We start from the raw sequence: 16,806 nt of genomic DNA on the forward strand, positions 1-16,806 counted from the left end.
GACGAAATTATTAAAACGTTTCAGCACACACGATAGCACATTGTCTGTGGCTGACACTGAAACATTGGTAAAGGTAATTTTTTATCGTGGGTAAACTAATAATAATAATAATAATAATAATAATAATAATAATAATAATAATAATAATAATAATAATAATAATAATAATAGTTCATTATAACCATCATAATCAAAATGATGATGGTGATGATGATGGTGGTGGTGGTGGCGGTGGTTATGACATAAGCGTGGACCATCTTTTTCTACTCAAATCCAATGATGGACAGGTGGATATCATTGTGCAGCTGTGCCTATTTTAAAAGTTGGTTAGTCTAGTTTCTTAAGGTAAAAGAGACGAGGGGGAGTTTTTATAAGTCTACTACCAGGTGGTCTACTTTGGATTGTGCTACAGGGCTTCGAATAATGCTCTAAGCCACAAAAAACGGGCATCGTTCGTAATATTAAGGGTTAAGATGGAATAACATTGGATAATGCTGTCTGGCCAACATACCGACCATAATTAGTGGCTCGCGCATTTGGCCGATTTTAACGGGCCTTCCTGCTCTGTTGTTGGCGAGTAACAACTGCCGCCGCCAGCGTGGTGGGGAAATTCGGGGATCTCATTAAGCGCCTCGGCGAGCTCTCGTCGAGAGGGCCGACGCGGAGAGAGTGGCGCGCGTAGGCCGCCGCCGCCGCGTGTCGCCTACTCCATAAGTGCGCGCCGGGCATATTGGGCAGCCGGCGGCGGCGGCGCGCGATTGGCGTCGCGGGCGCCGCCAATGGGGCGGTGCGCCCCGCCCCCGCCGGCCGCGGACGCCTGCCCCCGCGGTGGCGCGCCGGGGCACTCGGCGGCCGAGCACGCGACGCGACGCACGCCCATGGTAGCGCGGCGCGAGCCCCCGCGTTGCTGAGCGCGCGTGCCATGCTGGAGTTGGGCGCCGGCTCGAACCAGCCTGCGAACAGCGCCTCGTCCATGCTGTCCATGCTGAACATGGAGTCGTCCCGGTCCAACGCCTTCCTGCTGGGCAGCCCGCCGCTCGCCGCGCTCCACTCGATGACCGACATCCGCGCCAGCCAGGCGTCGTATCCGGCCGGCGCGCCCGCGCTCAAGGCGCAGGGCGCTCTCTCCTGCGCCTACTCGAGCGCCTCGGGCACGCCGCACGGCATCAACGACATCCTGGGCCGGCCGCCCGGTGCCGCGGGCCTGGGCGCCATCGGGCTGCCACGCTTCGGCCTCGGCGCCGCGGGCGTCTACTTCAACCCGGCCAACGGCGCGCTGCACAAGATGGGCCTGGCCGAGCTGCCCGGAAGACCCCACCTCTACTGGCCCGGGGTGGTCCAGAACCCGGCGCTCTGGAGGGACAGGCTCGCGTCGGCATCGGGTGAGCAGCCCGCGTTTCTCGCCCGATTCGCGTCTATCTATGCTCGTGGCACTTCGCCTAACGAGCGTGAGAAATCCGCTCACGCTCCGAGAGCGCGGGTGCTCTCGGTTAGAGCGAGTCCCACACCGTCTTACCTGCCAGGATAAAATATAAGTCGACGGCTTGCGGAGCGGCGTCCAAAGTGCCTCCTGAGTCGAGAGATCATTCTTGTTACGGCACGCGAGACACCGACGCCCGCCGCAGCACGACGGGCGGCGTGGGTGTCTGGCAGCCCCTGCGTACGGTCGTGATAACTCCCCTGGCCCCGCTCTGTGTACGTGTCTCCCCAGCCCCACAGAACCCCTTCAGTCCGTCAGTAGCTCTGTGCACAACTGTAGTCGCTTTCCCTTCGCGCTATACATCCGCCGCTCAACAAAGATGAACAAATCCCTCCAACGACTTACCTCTTCCAACTACAGTCTGCGTAGGATTCTCTGCATAACACTCTAGCACTGATAGAAAGAAAACTTAAGAGTGCGCACTGCAATGGGTGCACCATGGAGTGCGGTACGCCAATGCGGCCAGAACCTATGTCCTGTTGGATGTACACTTCGCTGTGAAATGCTTCGCACACACGTGGTGGCGGTTAATGCTCTTGAAAGCAGCCCAACCGGGACAATCGATGCAAGAATGCATCAAAACTAGTGCGGAAAACTTAAAAAGCAATCTTCTCTTGCCGCTAATTCAGACAGACAAGAAACCAAAAAAAGACTTTCCAGTGTTGGCGGAACGGGTGAAAGTAATAGCGTCTGTACGAATTCACCTCGAATCTTGACCACAGAGACGCGATGGTTGTTTTGAAGGAATCAATATCAACAGATTCATGAACACAAATTTTATCATAGCATTTGCAAAAGCTTCTTCTTAATCTCCCTTATGCCATGCTTGACATACGTTCTTGAGGGGCGGGCCTTGCATTAGAATGCAATGCATGCTCAAAGAGGAAAGTGTACCCCACATAAGTACAGACAATGTACGGCCGCATCAGTCATCATGACGTCATCCTCACTAACCAGGAAATCACTCGCTGCTTATAACTGATGTACAGAATGTGGGCTCAAGATAGCAGCTCGTAAGAACCATGTGGGAGTCACCCCTAGCTTCGATAATCTGTGGAAGAAACGAGAGGAGGCAGCGCAGTGTATAGCGAAAGCTCTCCTCAGGAGTGTACTATAGAATAACACGTCATCACGTGCGCTTCACGTCGCCATCATTACCCTCCCAATCACCCGCTTCTCGGTAAATGTAAGGGGCAGATTGGGGAGGCGTTTGCGTGCGTGCGTTTGCTATTTATTAACACACCTGTGTTTTTTTTTTCCGTGTTCCTACCAATGCTCTCTGCAAAATAATAATAATAACGTGTTTTTTTTCCGTCTTCCTCGGTATCTGATTATCAGCTCAAGCTCATGTAAGTTATCTAGCCCTTTAAAAAAAGAGGGTAACAGCTGCAGTCAAAATAAAGATGACTGCACGTATGGAGAGAAGTTGTCAAGTCTGCGAACTTGCCACAGGGAAGGTTATGTCCAAGAGATTCGTGATGGAATGCTCAAAAAAAAATAGTACCCCGTCTGCCAATGATCTCTTTCTCCAGCGATATCAGTAGGTAAGCGTAGGCCAACACGGCGAAGTATTTTTTAAAGGGGGCTTGTCGTTCTAAGTATCGAACCAATTCCAAACCATTTGTGGAGCATGCGCTTAGCGACATAACACTCCGCTATAGCGCTAACTAAAGCACGTGTTTCATGAGCGTAAAATTCGATATCATACATTGTGTGAGAAGTTAGAGTCGCACACGCTAAGCGCATAGTGCTAGTGCATGCACGTATACGTTGTACAGCGCATGCATGGGCTAAAGAGGTTTACACGGCATACGAAGCGTGCATACGGCGCTATTCAACGTGAATGTATTAAAATCCGTGTTTGCACTGTACATGCGTGCACCCTGCTGTGCGTCGTTTTCGCTTACTGTTATTGGTCCTCGCCAGATTCCGCACTTCGCGAATCTCGGTACTCGGTCACCAAAAAACCAGTATTTTATTGGGGTTGCTGGCCTAATTGAACCGCGTATTTTTACATAAGGGCTGCCATTTCTGCAGGATAAGGTGTTGAACGTTGGCATTGTTTTAACAGAGTGCGGATGTCTTCTCTACAAAATTTGAATAAACCTAAATCAGCATTACTTCCAGACAACGCTAAGTATTTCTAAAGTTACTAATTTGCATGCATTTCGTTCACTTCATAATGCTGCGCGAATGTTGTTTCCGAGAATTTTCAAAACACAGGTGAAATGTGTGAAAGGAGGAGGGCTACAGATGATTATCGACGAAAGGCTTTCAGAATTCATGACAATAAATACCAAATCCTGAGTGCATGACCTTGTAAAAGGAATTCGTGTACACCGCAGAAATACAAGAAACCAAGCTCTAATGCCATTTCCGAGCTCCAACAAATACATCTTCTTCACCTAGAATCCTATTCGCCTTGAACATAATCTTCATGAAGATATATAAGTTTTGAAATTCGAGTGACCAAATAAATAGTATTGTACGTTTTAAGTACCTGAAGCCATCTATGAACCAGAACAATGTTATTCAGATTTTTCGGCGAGTTTATGGTCGCTTATTATGGGCAATTTCATAAAGTAAAAAAGTGACAAGAAGCCATCACGGCGTTTTTATGGCAGAACAATTCAGAAGTTTGATTAAAGCTCTATTTTTATAACTACTGTTGTATGCATTCGGAAGGAACCGTGATTTTTGTCAAACATCAAGCATTAGAAAAAACACGCCATATAAGGACGGCGCCTCCATAGCAATAGTTGTTTACTCAAAAACATGTAGGCGGCTCACTTCGCTAAAAAATAACAAGTGTTGCCTTGTTTTATCCTGATTCTTGCTTTTTTTTTTTTCTGTCGAGGTTTTTTGTCGGGCTACTGAATGTGTGCTCTTTTTTTACTTGCGGCAGCAAATTCCTACGCCTACCATGAAAATTGCCTTTCTTTTCACTGTACACTGCCAGCTATTTAATTGGCACAAAAATTACAAAATTAAATAAATGATGAATATAACAAAACAAAATGCAACGAAATAATCCTTTGTAAAACAGGTACACTTTTTTAAAACCAGAAGCGGGCTAATTTTCGCAGAACAAGTGCACATCAGTACGCTAGAAGATTTCATTTTCACGTATAGGTGAAAATGAAATCTTCTGAAATAAAATCTTCTGAAATGTAATCGCGTATACATACGCGATTTCTGTTATAGCCTTCGTAGCTAAGGCAACTCATGAATTTGTTATTTTGAAATGACGCCAGTACACCTTTGCTGAAGCGACCCGCCAGCAGGACGTCACTCGCCAAGCACACCCACAAGACAGCCACCGACCCGCAAATCATGCTCATCTGCAGATTTCGCTCCACACTTCACTTTCGTGTTTTACCGATTCCTATGACAAAGGAATCAACCACAGTGTCTTCTTCTTCTTTTGTGATCGGTATCTCGAAATTGTTTTTTTTTTCTGCGGCGAATATTTATTCCTATTTGAGTTTTCAGTGGTTTTTTTTTTCATTATATGCAGTAGACTCGCGATGATTCAAACTCAAACAGACCCCAGGATTTTTTCGAATTATCAGAAGTTCACAAAAATATGACCCGGTCCATACCAACTTGTGTTGTAGTGAAACATTCACATATATTTAATAATTCAACACTGAAGAGCTATTCACACTTTGAAAGAAAAAACAAAAACGAATGGATGACTGCTTTGTCTTTGTATGAGAGTTCAAAACACAGTTTTTGATTTCAGCAAGGGCAGCCAGTTCATTGCTTTGACGGTTGTATGCAGGTAATCTGCTTTTGTGGGTGATTTAAAGATGAAAATGCGCAGATAGAAGTGACAAATGCAGTAGTCATTTTCCGGCAAGGACAAGCAAGAAGTACGAATTAACCGAATTTACGTAATGAAGCAGTTGGAACTAAGCGGCTTTAAAATGCATTGAAAACATAGCGGGCCAACAAAATTTTTGAAATTTGTTTGAATCAACCGAAAGTTTTAATTATCACGAATCTATTGTATAATCTTCAATCCGTGCAATATCCTTGGAATGTATATTGTTCTATCCTTTTACAGTTTATACATGTTTACTGCTATATGTAGAAATCCTTCAAGAGGAATGACAGTTGGAAATGATGGAAACATACAAACGTTCAGCGTTTGCACACATGCAACTTTAATTCCCTTTCCCTCATCTATAGATCCCCCCCCCCCTCTCTCTCTCTCTCTCTCTCTCTCTCTCTCTCTCTCTCTCTCTCTCTCACTGTCTAAGGCCTTCAAAGGCCTTCAAATGCCTGAAGGCCTTTGGCCTTCAAATAGCGCTGTTAGACGGAAGCCATCATCAAGCGTCTCTGAAGGGCACTGGGGATTGGTCGGAATTGCTCAACAACGATAAAAATGAAGGAGACAACAGTTATATAAACTGGAGAAGGAAAAGTATAGTATTAATAGCGTAGTAACTTTTATTTAGGCGATAAAGAAAGACGGAGCCGTGGGCAGCAGGGGACTGAGCTGCGCGGTGAATAACAACTTCTGAAGTTTTGTGGCAAGCTTTACGTCGTAACGCGATTGCGGAGCCAACGTAGAATGCATAAATCCGCTTTAATCACTGTTGAACTCAAACACCCACCTTTTGCAGTTATAACTAAAATGAGGTAGCGACGTTGGCACTTATGGGCCCTAAGTTTTACTCTTGACTCCGATAGAAAATTTAATTTATCTCCTGCCGCACGCCCCGCTCCAAAAACATGCCTTCCGTTCAGCGGGCCGTTTAACAGAAAACATCACTTGCTCGCCATGTTCTTGTGAAGCTTGGTAGGTGGTTTTTTTTTTTTTTTTTTGCCCTTGGAGTCCGCAGCCCGCAGACCCGTCTTCGCCGCACGCTGCACAACGTGTTCGTTAAGTGACTCGTGGTGACGCGTGTCCAGAATAACCATGACCGTACAAAAGTAGGAGGCCTTCTCCCTCGTGTATTCACGCTGAGTCGGGATTACTGGTGTGTGTCTGCATGCGCTATCCACTACCGTACGCTCCTTTCACGCTATTGTTCTTTTATAAAGGCGCCTGTATACAGGCGAAAATAGAGTTTTTGAAATAAATCCCCTCATTTCGCGTGGATGAAAGCGGGGTGCGCAAGAAAATCTTGTCAATTAGAACTAATTAATTTTTCATACGGAGAACACTTTTTTAAATAAAATTATAACCGTATAAAATTATAGCCGTAAAATGATAGTCGCACGCCGTGCCTAAACCGTTGTAACTTCCACTTTTCCCGTGACGTCACGCCACAATTCAATTCAATTCAGTTTCCATACAAGAAAGTCCAAGCAAATCACGTGATAATCTCACACAATGCGTTAATACAGCCGCGGCGTCCTCATTAACGCGCGGCGCGCATACCTAACCTAGCAACTGCGATGTATACAGTGGCGCCGCGCCATTGTATTCGGGGGGGGGGGGGGGGTTGAAATTACGCGCTCATACAACTGCGTTCAGTGTGCCCTAGTAAAGCAGGAGTGAAACACCCAAGACCCACTCCCTCTACGCGAAGGTGATGAGGAGATTGCGACACGCCACACCTCCCCTTTTCCCTCGTGTATTCACGCGTTCCGAAGGCGTTGAGTAAAGATCGACTTTATCGCTACTATCCCCACGCGGCCGCAGCGCCTGCCTGCAGTCGGGCCATATTACGGGTACCTGATGGTACTCTCGAAACCATCGATAAGGCAAGCCGTTGCCAACAGCGCATGTTGTGCAAGCTGTTTTTTGATATCGGAAAAAAGGGGAGAAGCAGCATACCGACCGCAGCAGCAGAAATTCCAGGCATGTGCATGTTGGTTGGTGAAATTTGTTTATGTTAGGTCGCGTTTAAAAATAGTATGCTTCGACGTATTCTTTTCCCACTCTGTGTTGTAACAAATTCATTTTAAGGCGAAAGCCTTAAATGGCCCATTGAGAAAAAAGCCAGCGTCTGGCGCCCCTAACAGAAACAGCTCTTTCGGAAGCGGTCCATATCCCGAGGCGTTCATATATAGTGCGAGCTTAAACAGCGAAAGTTGGCCCTTTCGGAAGAGTTATATAACGAGGCGTTCCACAACGCAAGCCGTAGTGACAGCTGGTCGTCCACGCCTGCATTACACCTCAGATAAAGTACGGGAGCGGGAGAACGCAGCTGAACGAGCGAGCAGATGAGCAGGTAAATTCACCGTCGTCACCAACTCTCCCATTACACGGCTGCAGGAACAAGGAGCAGCGCGACGAGTAGTCCTTCATCTAGACATCCTTTCGAGAGTTCGCAAAGCAATGCACCTCACGCAGCAAGATTGCAAAGCCCTTCGCCAACGCGAGGCGAGAGCAAGGCGTCTTAGGAGTTAACTGGACAATCGTGCTTTCGAATTCACGACCCATAAGGCGTGCTTAGGTGTCCTTGGGGTTTTTTTCGTACGGGTCGACTGCGCTTATCGAACCTGCTTATCGACGCGGTTCACAAATGCGAAGTGCGCCTATGAGCACATTCGCGGATAGAAATTCAATTTCGCTCCATCCACCATCCACCTGCATACCATCTCATCTTATCTTACAGAGAGACCGAAGAGCATAAATTCCCTTTTTACAGAGAAGCTGTCTACGACTAGGATGCAGGATTTTATGGCTTACACTCGGAAAAACACAATATGGAAAGCCAGCTTACAAAGATCACAGTTGCACGCATAAAGTCCGAGGCGTTCATATTTTGATATAAGAAGGCTTATATTGCCCCTGGAAACGTCTCCCACCAATGCATTTGTGGTTAGATGTGAAGCCGACTTGAAAGAGATCGATGTGGGCTTGAATTTTGTAAGTTGGCTTTTCCACGTCATGTGTGGCACAGTGAAGCCTACATATAAAAAATGATATTCGAACGAAGCCCGATAACGGCGACGCGAGTGTAATCATCTACGGCGTAACAATGGTAATGCAGCGTCAGACGAGCGATCCCGCGAGACGGCACGTAAGCGACGAGCGCGAACCGACGAGACGTGCCAACTTGGAGGAGTTCGAGGGCGCGTATACGCCAGGTTCCGAAGAGACTTTCTCAATCGTCATTTCGGCTGGAGCTGCAACGTGTGCGATAGGCTGTGGTTCGATAACGACCTGACGGCAGACATGAACATTCGACGCACACTTGCCGGGAAAAACAGCATTAAAGTTCCCTATAACACCAGGTTTCGCTGAACAACAGCTTCCACACAGTGGAATGGACGGTAAACTTTTAAAGCTTAGTGTTTACTGCTTCTAACACCCACTACCGCGTGCTACATGTTGCTGTCTGCTTGTCTGATTGGCTTTTTTATTTCGTTGTTATAATTTACAGCCTCCTTCGCAAATGAAGCTTCCATCGTTGTTCAGTTTTCCCTCCTAAGGTTCCGCAGCACTAAAAAGAATGAGACACGGCTTGTTCAGCTGCTTTGCTCACTTGCAGATCACGAAAAAAAGAACGGAAGAACAAGTTATGGTAGAATACCCCGGTCTTAAATCGGATCTGTTGAGTGCACACACTGCAGTAAAAACAAGACTAGGGCACTAAACCGACGAAGACGAACGTAGACACAAAAAGACATATACAGGCGCCTGTGTATGTCTTTTGTGTCTACCTGCGAAAAGGAATTAATTAGGTCAACAAGTTTCGTTACACCATCTGGTGTGCGTGAAGGCGGAGAAACTTCCGTGCCATTTCACGCTGTGCAGAAGGATGACCAGCGGAGCTGGGCACAGTTCAAGGAATGCACGAAACAAAACATTTTTGTAATATGCGATTGAGCATACTTATTAGCTAATTAACTGAATGAAACTTGAATGTACTAAAGTTTTATTCCAGCGGACAAACATTGGGCTGTCCGCTTCCCTCCAGCGCCGTAGGCATTTTTCTGTATGCGTAGGACACCAACCCTAACCGCTCGACTACGGAGGACAGCAGTCAGGTCACATCGCGCCGTGAGACGTCCACGTTGAAATCTCCTACCAGCACAACGGCACGTGATTGGCTAGCGCATGAAGACTGGCTGCCTGCACGCCTCGCCCCCCACCCCCTTTTCTCTTGCCCTCGTCGTGCACGCATACACGGGCAACCGGTGATGTGCATGTGCTTATATGGGAAAAGCGCCGGCCAAATTGTCGCTTCAAAAGCCCTTCAAGCTACACGGGAAAAACACCAATGGGAACAACACACCAGGAGCCTTTCAAAAAAAGGAAACACAAAGCAGTAGCTCTTGGGTGCGTCAAATTTCCGTTCTACGCCAATTTATACAAGCTCGCTATATGTGGAAACACGGCATATACAGCTTCGCAGTAAAAACAAGATCCTCATAATCATAATTGCCATCATCATAATAATCCTTATCAACCTACCTATAACACCCGGCTGCAGGCACTCCTATGTTGCGTCATTCGAATGAATTTTTGCCTCGCAATTTCTTATTTCATCGTTCCAGAGTTTTCTCTCTTCCGTCGCTTTCGTCCTGTTCATGCGTAGATCCATTCTGCAGTTACTTCCGGACCTGTCCTCACTTCTCCGAATTACGTATTGCCGGCCCAACTCCACTTCAGTCTCTTAAAGTGACAGACAACCGATTTTTGTCGCGTATATGTCCTCTAGCTCACATGAAAGCCAGCGTTTTATATAGCCCGGTAACCACAAGCAATTTCTAAACAAACTGGCGGAAATAATTTTAATTCGGCAGCAAACTTCCTGAAAACGGAAGGGTGGCGGTTCGTAGTGTCAAAACTTGGCACTACAATATGTGTCCCTGTCACGTGACCTGCAAACCTAGCAGCTACTGTAACTGCCTAAATGTCTATTTACGTATTGGAAACCTTTTAACACACGTATTTGTACAAACTTAAATTGTATATGTATTTTTTAGCATTATTTTGAAATTTTTTTAGACACGCCGCCCGCCGCCGCTGGGTTGCTCTCAGTGTGGCTAACTGAGCCTCCATGCCCAGAATCAACCGCAGCGTTCAGTAAACAGACCAGTGAAGGAGCTTTGACGATTCTGCCTGAGGCAAAGGCGTTTGTTCTGCCAAAATATTTGATTTCAGTTTCCAAATACGCCAACAGCAGCTTTTTTAAAAAAAAAAAAAAAAAAAAAACGTCGCGCCCGGAGAGAATCGAACTTCCCGCGTCCACAACGTGAAGCCAGATTCTACCTGTCGTCTATCCCAACAGATGGCGCATTCATGCAAAATAGACTGTTGCTTAAAAAAACACATAAATGAACAGGAAAGCCTGCGATTCAAACTTTTTTAGCTGGGAACAAGTTTTTAAATATTGTTTTTTGTTTCGCATACAGACAAAAGTATGTTGCCTAGCTACTCTATGTCATGGTTGCCAGCATAAGTTTTGGGAGGGACACATACGGCTCGTAGATCAAAAAATTCGATTTAAAAAGTTCTAGGGCGTCATCAGCAAAACCGTTTCTCGTCAAGGTGCTTTAAGTGATGCCCTTTCATTTGGGATAGAGAATATATACTTGACAAAAATCGGTTGTCTGTCCCTTTAAATTGGGCTACAGTGTCGTCCACCAGATTCTGTTCCCTGATCCAAGGCGCTCGTTTCCGTATTCCTAAACGCTTTCCATGTCCTGTCGGTCTGACTTTAGTTTTCTTTGAAGTTGTTTGGTAAGTTAGCAAGGCCACATGTTTCTTCCACGTAAGTCCATCACGGGATGTAGGAATTACTTGCATATTCTTCTTTTTAATGACAGAGGCGCACTTGAGAGTGCTTGCCAAAAGCATCACTATAGCCCAAACTAATTGTATAGGACTGATTCATTTCCCATGATTTGGCTCAGCATTGACAACTTAGGATAGTTCATTTCATTCACCTCTTCTCGTATTTTATTAGCTAAGACGGGTGAAACGCTCTATGGGTGGCTATTAAGCAACAGTATGCGGTAAGAGCTAAAAGCCGTAACCTCAGCAAAGAACACCCTGAAAGTTCTTCGCAGGCCTGAACAACCAGCACATAGTGCCACCTATCTTGGTTATACAACGCTGCGAATCCAAGAAGCCCCAATTTCAGTGAACTTCAGTCTGAACAAAAGCTAATTCATTGACATTGCAATTCTTCGCAAATGAAAGTGGTCGGTTGATAACGATTTCAGTAACATATACAGAGAAAGAGACGCAGGGGTATATTTTCAACGTGGTGATGAAGATGATGATGATTTCAAAGGGCATACCATTTGTACTGGTATAATAAAAAATATCGTGTTGCCTGTCTAAGTTGAATAACTGCTGGTATCCTTTTTTTTTACACTAGTAGGTATGGATTTTGCTCTGAAGCTCTAGGTACTCAAATTAAAGACACATGGTTGTCATGGCCCCGTCATCGCTTGCAGTCTGTTTTTTTCCCTAACGCTGTACCTGTTGACTATATCTGCTGCTGAGCAGTTTACACTTTCAGTATCCTTTGATTCCAAGCTTAAGTATGCTGGCCACTGGCAAACGCGGAGGGAGGGAATGTAGGGGATCCCCCCCTCCCCCGGAGACGTATACTAACTCTCGCGACAACACCCACAATTTGTGTTTCACTCGCAAACTATACGGCAACATTCCGGGACTTCGATGTCTGCTCTTACCGCGACGATCAGCCATTTTTAATCCATTCTGCATTTGAAAAACGAAAGGAACAAAATACGCCCATGCATGGAACCTTTGTTTTTACGGTTAATCTTGAATTGGTTCTTAAGTTTTTGTTTTTCTTCGTTTCTTGTTCTTTTTTTTTTTCTTTTCTCTTTTTACGCTTTGGCTGTTTCCCTTTTGAGGCATCCGCCTCCCCTCCCCCTTCTTCCCGCCAGTGACGCTGGTCGTTCAAATCATTTAGGGCTGCGTGGATACCTCGCATAGCATTCCATTGCAATTTAATCCCAATTTGCCCTTGGACACGCGTCGCACCACTCGCAGGTGCCTTTCTGGAGCGAGCGTTCGCCTACGTGGGCCCTTCCTTGTACGCAGGACTCATAAAGACACTGCGCTTTTTCTTTCCTTCCTTTTCAAATCTCTTTTCTCGTTTTTCCTTTGGCGTCTTTGCAGCCCTGCACTCGCTTCATTGCTGCCTCTTTTACCGACCTGCATGGTTGTTTCCGCTCCTTACCGTGCCTTTTTCTTGGTTCCGGAGAGTCCTATTTGGTCCGCATGCACTTGATTGCATCTTTACAGCTTTCTTTCTCGATTGCCACCAACGCTCCGTTTTTATATTTGTAGCTCTTATTCTCCATGTTCCTATAATACTGTCCTCAAAATGTGTTTCATTCTGCACTTCTATTAATTCACAATGTCTCTGTCACCCTGTTTGTAGTTTTACGCTTAACGGTATAATGATATACGGCCTATAAAGCCTCCTGCTTTGCTTCCAGGCACGGCAAGATGATGGATTTTAACTTAAGCAGAGTACTGTGGCGTTCTAAGGGATGGAGAGAGATAGCATTGCTTCGTTCCGAACCCCTAATTAGTCTTCGTGTTGCCACCAAAGTTTTACATGCTTCGCTAAGGCCGCGTTTCGCTTTCATTTTGTCCTAAGGTGTTTAGAAGGCAGTTCTTTCATTGCAGTTCATTTGCAGGTATGTGTACCGCCATACTGATGTAGTCGCTTGCTGTTGAATCTAGACCCACACATCACTGTTAAAAAAGCATAAACCTTGATTTCACAGTATTAAAATAGTGGCCGGACGCAACTTGTTTCTGAAATAAATATACGAAAGCCCCCGTGAATCGGTGGCGAGTCTCATTTCGCAACAGCTCACAGATATCTGCGGGGAAGAAGCCACTGAACTGGGGTAAGCATTTAGCACAGAAAAGTGGGAGTTCTGGTTTTTAATGACAACGCCCGTAACGAATCGGTATTCGTTCAACAAGCAGCAATACCGTGGGTAACGATTTGATTTTTTTTATTGTGGGGTTTAACGCGCCGACGCAACGCAGGCGTTGAGGCGCGCCGTAGTGGAGGGCTCCGGATTAATTTTGACCACCTGGGGATCTTTATCGGGCGCCGAAATCTCGTACACACAGGCGTTTTTGCTTTTCGCCTCCATCAGAAAAGCTGCCTCCGCGGCCGGGGATCGAACCCGCGACCTTGTGCTCAGCAGCGGAACGCCTTAGCCACTGAGCCACCGCGGCGGGTACCGTGGGTAACGGAATACAAGCATCTGGGCATATGGATAAAGGTAGGTCAGGCGTGTCTAAAAACTCATGAGGAGCATTTAAGAATAAAAGTCAAAGGAAACGCCTCTATCATGAAGCACAGAGCACTGTGGGGATATAACAGATATGAAGTAGTGAGAGGAATCTGGAAGGGAGTAATGGTACCAGCACTCACCTTTTCAAACGCGGTAGTGTGTGTCAAATCAGAGATTCAATCAGGGCTAGAAATAAATCAGTGGGCGGTAGGGCGATTGGCATTAGGAGCACACAGTAAAACAACAAATAAGGCACTGCAGGGAGACACGGGATGGGCATCCTTCGAAGTGAGAGAAGCACAGAGCAAAATATGTTTTGAAGAACGACTTAGAATTATTGATGACCAGAGATGGGCGGCCAAAGTGTTACGGTATCTTTGCATGAAAAGCGTGGACACACAGTGGAGGAAAAGAACGAGAATGCTCAGGACAAAGTATATGAAACCTGGAAGTGCAGGGGAAACGACCAAGGCAATAAAAAATGAAGTGAAAGAATCAGAGACAACGACCTGGAAAAAGAGGATGGATGCGAAGAAGTCCTGAGATATCTACAGGATTGGGAAGCAGGAGATCACAACGGAAAAATTCTTCGATAATACCAAAGGGAGTGCATTGCTTTTTGAAGCCCGGGCGGGTTGCTTGCGGACAAAAACGCTTATCCGCGAGCCTGTACAGGAAGAGCTATGCGCAGGCTGCGGAAAGGAGCCAAAAACCATGCGGCATACTGTAATGGAGTGCAAAAGTATCCGTCCAGTCCTCAGTGAGGGAGCCATCCAGCTTCCGGAGGCCCTTGGCTTTAAGGTTAGCGGGAAAGGGAATTGGACAGCAGTAGAGGTTAGTAAAAGAAAGTTAGAATGTTGGTCGAAAAAAAGCAGAGAACAGTCTGGGAAGACATGCGAACAAAGAAGTCAGACTAGCACAAAAATTTCGTAAAAGTATTTTCTTTTTATTTTGATATTCTTTCTTTTGTATTTCTTGGCGAGGTGATTGTACAGTGGCGTTGCGACTAAGGCCGCTGTGCAACGCCACCCCGTTACAAAGGGGAAGCCACTAAGCATCATCATCGTTTGCACACATTAGCCGTAGAATCAGTCATGGGCAAGTTACCAGTAAGAATGAACAGTGTTACAAATACAGTTGCCTAAGCCAAAAAAGTAACTCTGTTACAGTTACAGTTACAGTTTTCAAAAGTAACTTGTTGCAGCTACAGTTACTGTGAAAAAGTACCGTCGTTTCTTTTTGGTTACTGTATATTGTACAAAACTAAATAATTGAAACGTAAGGAAGTAAGACGCGTACAAAAGCATGCGGGTAGTTAAAATTGCATGTGGTAAAACCCTAAACTTAGGGAACCAAGGGGCACACTCAAGTCCAACAATAGTTGTGTATACGCCTCATTTTGCTGCATAACCTTTCTTGTTAATGCGCCCTTGATGTCATAATGGGTGCCCCGTACTCGGTTGGGCCCCTCTGCGGTGGTCTTTATTTGCAAAAGTATAGCCAGCTTCCTCCTCGGTGGAGATCTGATTGCCAGCTTCTTTTTTATTATTTCCGCTCGACTCAAGACGAAGGAAAAGTTTTTAGAATTTACCCTACACTCCCAGCGAACTCCTATACTAAACTGCGATGGAGGTCGCAGAAAGGGAACTGTGGAAAGGGGAAAAGTGGATAGGATATGGCAGAGAAGAAAGTCGGAATAAGAGGGGAAAGCGCGGTCTGTACGTCTGCCTTTACAAGTGTTGCTGTTGGATAATTTTTTTTTATATAGAGAAGGAACTGTAATGGCATTTTCTTTAACAGTTACTACGTAAAACGTAACAATGTATACAGTTACAAGTTTCTCGAACTTAAAAGTGACAAATTACAGTTACAAGTTACTGAAAAAAATACCTAGTTACCGGTAACGCGTTACGAGTAACTAGTTACTCCCCAAGGCTGCCTCGAATCGCTTCTTCAACCAGCTTCCCGTTCAAACGGTATACATGGTAACTTGTAATAAAGTTAAGCGCCTTCAAGTGACCTTCTATTCCGTAACGTTAAGTAGGAACAACAATGGAGAACGACTACACCCCTGTTTCAACCGTCTATGAATGTGCAATCCCGGACAAATTAAATGATGTTTTTTTTTTTTCCCTGTCTTATGGCTCAGTTCCTTAATAAAGTCGAGAAATAGAAAAATATGCCACATGTGCCATTATTTCACCTCGAGGAGCAGTAATGCTTTTTTTTGCGTTCTGGTTCACATTTTTTCGTCGCAATTTTATTTGTTCATGACTTCACACAGGCTGCCTACATCTTCGGTCTTCCCACGTCATTTTCGTTTGGTAGCGAAATTTTTCTCTGAGGAGCTCTACAAAATTTGGCCTCATGTACAGCGACCTCTAAGGTACCCTGTATAGCCGCTTTAGCGTGAGTGTGATATCTTTTTATTTTTGTACTCGGCAATTGTACTACGTCGTCTACGCATTTGTGGGCATGATCAAAAAGCTAATGGTAATTTGAGAGCGCTGCGCTTGCGGACTGCCCCTGCTCGAGAGTAAAGAAAACCACTTAGAACAATTCTCAGTTTGTCGTTTGGCTAAGGCCCGATTGAAAGTTGAATTTTGAGCCGATGTTCCTCAAGGCGTTTTGGTGTGCTTGTTTTTACTTCTTCTTTTTTACACGGCGTTCGTTTGACCTTTAATTTGTTGAACCTTGGTGAGAAGAGGTGACAAACTTGTACTTTGCAGAACCACGTCTTGGGGAACCGATTCAGGGCCGAGCACTAATTTTACCATTTCAAAAGTTCTGCTATAGACGGGAAGTGCTAAAAAGCTGCCCTTAAACGTAGAAAAATGCTGCAAATCAGTGGTCCACAAGAGGGGGTCCGGGTGCATGACGCCCTCCCCAAAACTCTCTCTCTCTCTCTCTCTCTCTCTCTCTCTCTCTCTCTCTCTCTCTCTCTCTCTCTCTCTCTCTCTCTCTCTCTCTCTATCTATCTATCTATCTATCTATCTATCTATCTATCTATCTATCTATCTATCTATCTATCTATCTATCTATCTATCTATCTATCTCCTTTTTGGGGGGAGGGGGAACCATGCCGGCAACGCAAAAATAGGGCTTTGCTGCGTGAC

The 16,806-nt window shown here is 45.7% G+C and overlaps 1 protein-coding gene across 1 annotated transcript in view; it reads left to right on the plus strand.

The window, feature by feature from the left end:
• Positions 1–845: 845 nt before the first annotated feature.
• Positions 846–16,806, plus strand: part of Hgtx (HGTX homeodomain transcription factor) — a 43,874-nt gene continuing 27,913 nt past the window's right edge. The window contains exon 1 of the mRNA XM_077687336.1: positions 846–1,382. Coding sequence (XP_077543462.1) covers positions 923–1,382 — 460 coding nt within the window. The 5' untranslated portion in view covers positions 846–922. The remainder of the gene's footprint in view (positions 1,383–16,806) is intronic.

Source organism: Haemaphysalis longicornis, unplaced genomic scaffold (assembly GCF_048455015.1).
Source record: "Haemaphysalis longicornis isolate Haplotype H1 unplaced genomic scaffold, Haemaphysalis longicornis Haplotype H1 scaffold_1, whole genome shotgun sequence".
NCBI classification, from domain to species: Eukaryota; Metazoa; Arthropoda; class Arachnida; order Ixodida; family Ixodidae; genus Haemaphysalis; species Haemaphysalis longicornis.